Here is a 7,558-nt window from a genome sequence, read left to right as displayed (position 1 = left end):
CGTGAAGTGCAGGAGCTGCAGCTCCCATGTTTCTGTGAATGCCAGCAGAAGGAATTCCATCACAGAGCTGCTGATGGGCATTTTCTGACAATTGACATCATTTCATGTTAAAGAGGAGAATGCAGAACAAAGTCAGACCAGACTTCTCTGAGCAAAACCTATTGCAAGTCTTAGAGCACACCCAGCCTGAGCATCTCTTTGCAGAACCTTTCTTCAGCTCACCTGCTTGAGCTTTGTCTGGTGCTGGCTGAGAGTAACACAGGGGCAGGGTCTGCTGTGGGCTTCAGAGGAGTCCTTTCTGCTGTGCAGTAGGAGAGAGGCAGGAACGTGGGGGAAATTGAAGTTCAGTCCTCTTTTCAGATGGTGATGAGCCCACAAACCTCAGGCATTGAGAGCAAATTGAAGAAATCTCTCCAGAAGTCCAAGTGCAATGTAACTTTCCTGGAGTGTCCCCTCAAGGGCCAGCACTGATGTAACCTGCCTTGGAGCTCCTTAGAGCAGACCACTGGAGACAAGGAGAGAGTGGCAGTGTAAATTTGACATTAATGTATAGGGAAACTAGATGTTTCATCAAGCACAAGGGCCAGGCCTTGACCCCTAGACCCTAGAAGGGTGATCCTTTCCCTTCACACATTGCTCAGGGCTCTTTCTGGGGCAGTAGGAGATGGGGATGTGCATTGCCAAGTGGAGGAGAATAGTTTGACTCCTGCCTGGCTCGTGTTTGGTGTTGAGGAGCCAGTGAGTCCCCGGTGCTGTGACAATAAGCTGTCTCCTCATAGGCCTTAGTGGCAGAGACAACAGCTATAGCTTTGGACACAAAGAACTTGGTCCTGTTGGGACTTTCAGCCTTGCCACAGCCCTTAATCCCCTCCACAACAGGCTGCCCAAAGGACTCACAAACCTGCATCTATTTCACTGCTGGCTGTAGATCCTTGTCTATATGGTGTCACACCAGGATCCTAGCTGAGTATAATTCAGATTTTCTTTGTGGCCATGCTCCTAAGGAAGCTCTGTAGGATCTGGCCTGGTTCCTGGTGAGCAGACACCACTGCTCGTGTGGTATCCCTCAGAGTTCCCAGGCCCCCCTCCTCCGGGGCACTGTTCACTCAGCACAGACTTGGCCCTGATGTGTGGGGTTACAGTCCCGATGGTGCAGGACTAGGCTCATCTCCTTATAAAATGTCAAGAGTTTTCTGTAGGCAAAATCTACAGTTTCTCAAGGCTCCCCCACACTGATGCTCTATTCTGTCAGCTCTTCATGTCTGCAGGCAGACAGTTCTACCTTTGTGTGATTGTGCTATCTCTGGAAAGATAGCAGCATCAGGAGTTCCAGGAAAGTTTGGATAATACAGCAGTAACCAGCTGAATGGAATTGCAGCACGGAGTCACAGAAGGGTAGGGGATGGAAGGCTGCCAGGTTCCACCTCCTCTGTGTTTCTTTCTCATGCACGCTGTCATTCTGCCTGGAGCTGTGTCCTAAATATCATGAGGCTGTGCAGGGAAGAATATAGAAGGGACAAAGCCCAGCTGGAGTTCAATCTGGCTATTACTGTCAAAGACAATAAAATCTGTTTATTTAGATACTTTATTTAAAGGGGAATTAAGGAGAATCGTCATCCTTTATTGGATGTGAAGGGAAACAGAGTTACAAGGGATGAGGAAAAGGCTGAGGTACTTAATGTCTTCTTTGCATCAGCCTTTGGCAGCAAGATTGGTTCTTCTCCCGATACTCAGGTCCCTGAGATGGTAGATAGGGACATGGAGCAGACAATGGGTGCACATCTTTCCCACTTCTTCACTCTCCCTTTCCCCTTCACCTCCCCTTTCTCTTCCAGGCTAGTTACAATAGCTGTTCAAAGTTCTGAATATCCTTGGGATAGTCAAACCAACATGTTCCTGTTGTTATTGCTCCTGAATATGTTTCAGCTTTTGTTTAAGGTCAAAGAATTACTTAAGAATGCTATGAAGAGATCTTCCCAGAGGCAGGAGAGTGAGGAGTGTCAGGGAATGTGGGAAGATCTGGGCAGGCACCTAGAGCAGTTAACTGCAGTGGAAGCTGAAATGAGTCTAATTGGGAAGGCATTGGAAAAACACCTCTGTGAATCCTTGGCATAGACTACCTTAGAAGAGGGTACTTCAAAGATCCAAAAGGGTAGCTGTGGGGCTTTGACATAGCTGCCTTGGAGAGAGAGAACATTAAACAGTTGTCTACCTGCCCTGGTCTCTCACAGGACCATTCTGTTGCAGGATTGATGAAGGCTGAAGAACAGCAGGTGCTGCAGTGTGCAGGCCACTCTTGCAGGGACATCCAGTCCACCTGGAACTGACTGCCCCAGGGGTAGAAACACAGCCCTACCATTTGCCATGGACTCTTCCAGATTGCCATGGAGCAGGGGGAAGCTCCTAAACAGCAGCAATGCATTGATGACATCATCATGTGGGGCAACAGAGCAGAAGTTATTTTTGAGAAAGGGAAGAAAATAGTTCAAATCCTTCTGAAATATGGTTTTGCCATAAATGTTAATTTAATTTAGTCAAGGGACCTCCACAGGAGATCCTGACACAGGCTGGCCAGGGTTAGGGGGACTGCTGCTCAGGGATGGGATGGGCATCTCCCATTGGGTGGTGAGTAATTGTACTGAGCATCACTTGGTTTGTAGATATCATCATCATCACCATCATCGTCGTCTTATATACTTAATATTTATTACTAATATTAATTATAGTAATAATATTTTCCCTTCCTTTTCTTTTAATCAAACTGTCCTTTTCCCAACACATGAGCTTTAAACTTTTTTGGTACTGAACCTCTCTTATTTCACTGGGGAGGTTGGTGAGTGAACAGCTTTGTTCCTGTCGTCTTGCAGCTGTGTTCCTTTCGTCTTGCAGAAGGACAGAAATAGCCCATATGCAGGTCTTCTTCCTGGCTGGGGCCTACCAGACACTTAAGCAGAGGGGATCCCACAATCAACATGCCAACCGGGCAGCTTCCACTGGCCTGACAGGGACACTGGGCAGATGAGAGCCTAAAAGTACGGATCCCAGCCATGAGTTGACCTGTCAGCTCCTTCACAACCATGTTCCTCCTGTGGGCCTATGAAAAACTTGAGACACAGCTGAGCTCCTCACAGCATTTCTACTCATCTCCTCCTTGTTGCCTGCAAGCTGATCAGATACATGCCACCTCACATTCATCTTTGAATGATGTGTGAATGCTCAGCAACTTCGCCATTCCGGACAATATGGCAAACAGTTTAAGTAGATGAGGAGATGAAGTTGAGGTTTTTAGATCCTGGGAACTGGAATATTGGTAGTTCAGTTTCCAGGTTAGGGTTTAGGACTCAGGGCTTAGGGTTTAGGGTTTAGGGTTTAGGGCTTAGGGCTTAGGGCTTGCCTGAGGGCTAGGGTTAAATAGAGCATTTCTATCCTAGTGATAAGGACAGAGATTAAGGTGAGCAAGAAGTTAATGTTATGGGCTTATGGGTTTGAGCTTTGGCTTCAAGGAAAGGTTTGAGGTTAAGCGGGAGAGTAGTGGATTACAGTCAAGGGGAGGAGTAGCAGTTAGGGGTTAGAAACAGGGTAAGAGCCTAACAGGAATGTTTTCAGAGTCAGTGTTGCAGTAGCATCAACTTTACCTGAACCCTCTTACCTCTTCAGAATTGGTAGTTTCTTCTGCTCAAGGTCTCCTGGTCAAGAGGTCCCTTCTTCCCTCCCCCAGATCACACACCTCTCCTGCCCAGGCTTCTCCTGACTTCCCCATATCAGCTATCTTCGTAGGGGGAACTTTCTGATAGCTTTTATGATCTCAGAGTATCTTTCTAACCTCTGCTGGCTACTCCATTCCTGATACAGAAGTGGCATTGTAGTCAGGAGGGTGAAGGGCACAAAGTTCTGTAGGAGCACCCTGCACAACGTATCTAGCAGCTCTGCACCACCCCAAAAGTGCCCTTCCTACCCACCAGCTTTGGATCTAAAATGGCTCCTACAGCTCCTGGGTAACTTTTCGCAGGCTATCAAGCACACTTCAGCTCCCCCCAGGCACTTTGGAGGCAGTGGTCACCTTTGTGTGGAAATCTGAAAGAAGCCACATTTTTTAGGAAAAAGATGAACCCTCTGACATGTGACCCTTTATCCAAGACCTCTTCCTTTATGGGGATTACCAGATACTTACGAGGAGAGGATCGCACAAACTACATTCATCCAGGTGCTTTTGCCAGCCTTTCAGATAGGTACACTGGCAGATATGAATGGCACAGATCCCAGCTGGCAGTCAGGAGGTGGCCTGTAGGCTACTTCAGAAAGAAGTCAACTCACAGTCCACTTCACAGACTTAGGACTGCATTAGGAATCTCTGAGGCACCACTGACGTCTTAATACGATACCTACAAAACAGACCCTTTATGGCCCAGGACCTGCCCAGGTAGAAGTGAGCTGGCTGTGATCCTTCCAGCCCATAATCCTGCTGCTGGACTCCCAGCCTCTCTGACGCACAGGAGCCAGTTCCGTGCCAGTTCTGGGAGTTGCTAGGGCAGGAGGGACCTTGCAGGCAATGTCCGAGCCCCATGCCTGTTGGCAGTCTCTCTGCTCCTTGCACACAGTGAGGATCACACTCAAGTCCAGAAGCTGCGTGCCTGAAGCTGGCCTAGAAGACACTCAGAGGGAGCTCCGAGCCCCAGCTGCAGCTGGCGGTGCTGCTCTGCAGACGAAGGGGGCTGTGGTGCCTGCTACCCCTACTCCCCTCTGCCTGTGCTGCTCAGGCTGGGCAGAAGACCCAACTCACTGGCGATTTCTTCTGTTGAGACCCTTTCAATCTACCCTGATGGCTCAGTAGCACAGGACAGTGCTTGGCAGGACCATAGGGTGTCTCTAAGGGCAAAAAAATGACATGGTTTAATGGATGATCCTGGCGGTAGGGAAATGGTTGGACCAGGTGATCTTGGAGGTCTTTTCCAACCTTACTGATTCAATGAATCTGTGATAAGGGCACAAAGGGCAGGCAAGTGCTGCACTCAATCCAGATTGCGGGGTTTCAAAGAAGCTGTCCTGAACCACACTTGACTCTTGGATACGTTTGCCTGCTGGCTCCTCACAACCGCTCTGGGCACTGCAGAGCCCTCCATAGCCCATGGGCTCCTCATGTTCTCCTTTTTCTTTGGGATACTCTACATTGGATGGTCACTCATTAGATGAAGAAACACTCAGTGCCCACACAATCTCACAAATTCTTCCTCTCCAGATTGCTCTCCAGGATGCCATTTACCATCAGTCCCAGCACCAGTTGGACAGTACCAGGCAGGAAAGTCAAAGGCCAGTTACAGTTTACTGGGCCATGTGCAACCAAGAAGGATACTCTCAGTTCAGCCCTCAGTCCTTCACTGATCACTCTGGGACTCTGATCCATGGTGAAGCCCAGAAGCAAGTGGCCTGTTCAGGGAGCAGCACCTTGGGTGTGTTCTTGACGCCAGCATTAGAAGAGATGCATAGAGATGCCACTGCAGAGACAATAAGACTGTTGCCAAAGCATATGAGATCTTAGGAATAACACATAGGCAGGGGCACAAAGGAAGAGCTTGGAAGTGAATGGGGAGCAACATGGAGAAGGCCTCGTCCTGCTTCTGGCCATAGCTGCGTCTCCAGGGAAGCAGCAGCCCCAACCCAAAGGCAGCAGAGCCCAGCGGGCAGTGAGGGGAAGCCCTGAGGGACACTGGGGCTGCTCCTCCACGTGGCAGCTGGGCTCTTGGCCAGCTCCTCCAGCTGCAGGGAAGATTGGAAAAGATAGCAGCTGAGACCAGTGAATTTCTGATGGCTTATTTTATTTATTTACACTGAAAGATTGGTTCTTTAAGTATGATTGGGTCAAATAAACTATAATGAACAACAGGTAGGATGATAAAAATAAACTTAATCTTCTCTAAAAATGAAAAAGATGTTCATTTCTCTGAGAAATCCTGCCTGTCTTGTAAAGATGATGGTCACGTTTCTGATGCTTAAGAAGCAAGAATGTAAATAATTTCCTTAAGGTATCCTTCAGTTCCAGGTTCCTCTTGCTGTAGATGAGGGGGTTCACTACTGGAGGCACCACTGAGTACAGAAGAGACAAGACCAGGTCCAAGGATGGAGAGGAGGTGGAGGGGGACTTGAGGTAGGCAAACATGGCAGTGCTGACAAAGAGGGAGACCACAGCCAGGTGAGGGAGACAAGTGGAAAAGGCTTTGTGTCGTCCCTGCTCAGAGGGCATCCTCAGCACAGCCCTGAAGATCTGCACATAGGAGAAAAGAATGAAAACAAAACAACCAAATAAAAAAGAAACACTAAACATAAGTGCCCCAACTTCCCTGAGGTAGGCATCTGAGCAGGAGAGCTTGAGGATCTGGGGGATTTCACAGAAGAACTGGTCCACAGCATTGCCTTGGCAGAGGGACAGGGAAAATGTAATGGCAGTGTGCAGCAGAGCATAGAGAACCCCACTGCCCCAGGCAGCTGCTGCCATCTGGGCACAAGCTCTGCTGCCCAGGAGGCTCCCATAGTGCAGGGGCTTGCAGATGGCAATGTAGCGATCATAGGTCATGAGAGTAAGGACTGAAAACTCTGCTCCAGTCAAGAAGGCAAAGGGAAAGACCTGTGCAGCACATCCTGCATAGGAGATGGCCCTGGTGTCCCAGAGGGAATTGGCCATGGCTTTGGGGAGAGTGGTGGAGATGCAGCCCAGGTCGAGGAGGGCGAGGTTGAGGAGGAAGAAGTACATGGGGGTGTGGAGGCGGTGGTTGCAGGCTACGGCGGTGAGGATGAGGCCGTTGCCCAGGAGGGCAGCCAGGTAGATGCCCAGGAAGAGCGCAAAGTGCAGGAGCTGCAGCTCCTGCGTATCTGAGAATGCCAGCAGAAGGAACTCACTCACAAAGCTGATGTTGGGCATTTGCTGGTTCTGTCCATGGGGTCCTGCAGAAAGGAGCAGAAAGCTGGTGATAATTAACCATAGAGTTAATTCCTTAGAGAAAAGCAATTTCCATTCCTTATTTAAGCACCCCAACGTACTTCTACACTTCCAGGCAGATATTTGGCAGGTCTCTTTCATGTGGCCTGATTGATGCTACCTGAGGGTGTCTCTGGGAGCATGGGACTCTGCTGTGGGCAATGCAGGCGTCACCCCTGCTCTACAGAAATAAGTAAAGAGCAACATGGGGCAATCTCAAATTAAATTCACTTCTGATATATCAATATTTTCCACTTTGTTGTTCCCAGTTTACCCATCTGTGGTGGAAGGTTGATGGGAAATCTTTATTGTGTTTTCATTCCTTTTCATTCATACTCAGAGGCAAAAGACTGTCCCTTAAGTGTGGACTGTCCTTCAGAGAGGACAGCCAGCCTGTCCATAAAGGCTGGTCTCTTCTGCTGGCATCTCCTTGAGCTTCACGACAATTACATTCACCTGAAAAAAAATCATGACACTGCTGAAAGCAGAAGAATCTAGGCTCAAAGGGCACATCTCCAGACACCGTACCCTGTCCCCATACTCTACTTCCCCCAAGCACACCGAGGGCTCACTCCATGTGCATGTGAA

The 7,558-nt window shown here is 48.9% G+C and overlaps 1 protein-coding gene across 1 annotated transcript; it reads right to left on the bottom strand.

Moving 5' to 3' along the window:
- Positions 1-5,911: 5,911 nt before the first annotated feature.
- LOC139999816 (olfactory receptor 14J1-like) lies at positions 5,912-6,913 on the bottom strand. The gene has a single exon (XM_072029442.1). The coding sequence runs from the start codon at positions 6,911-6,913 to the stop codon at positions 5,912-5,914; it is 1,002 nt and encodes a 333-aa protein (XP_071885543.1).
- Positions 6,914-7,558: the final 645 nt, after the last annotated feature.

Source organism: Anas platyrhynchos, chromosome 30, assembly GCF_047663525.1.
Source record: "Anas platyrhynchos isolate ZD024472 breed Pekin duck chromosome 30, IASCAAS_PekinDuck_T2T, whole genome shotgun sequence".
NCBI classification, from domain to species: Eukaryota; Metazoa; Chordata; class Aves; order Anseriformes; family Anatidae; genus Anas; species Anas platyrhynchos.
Note: the sequence above shows the minus strand (reverse complement) of the source record. Positions and strands in the feature narration are given on the sequence as shown.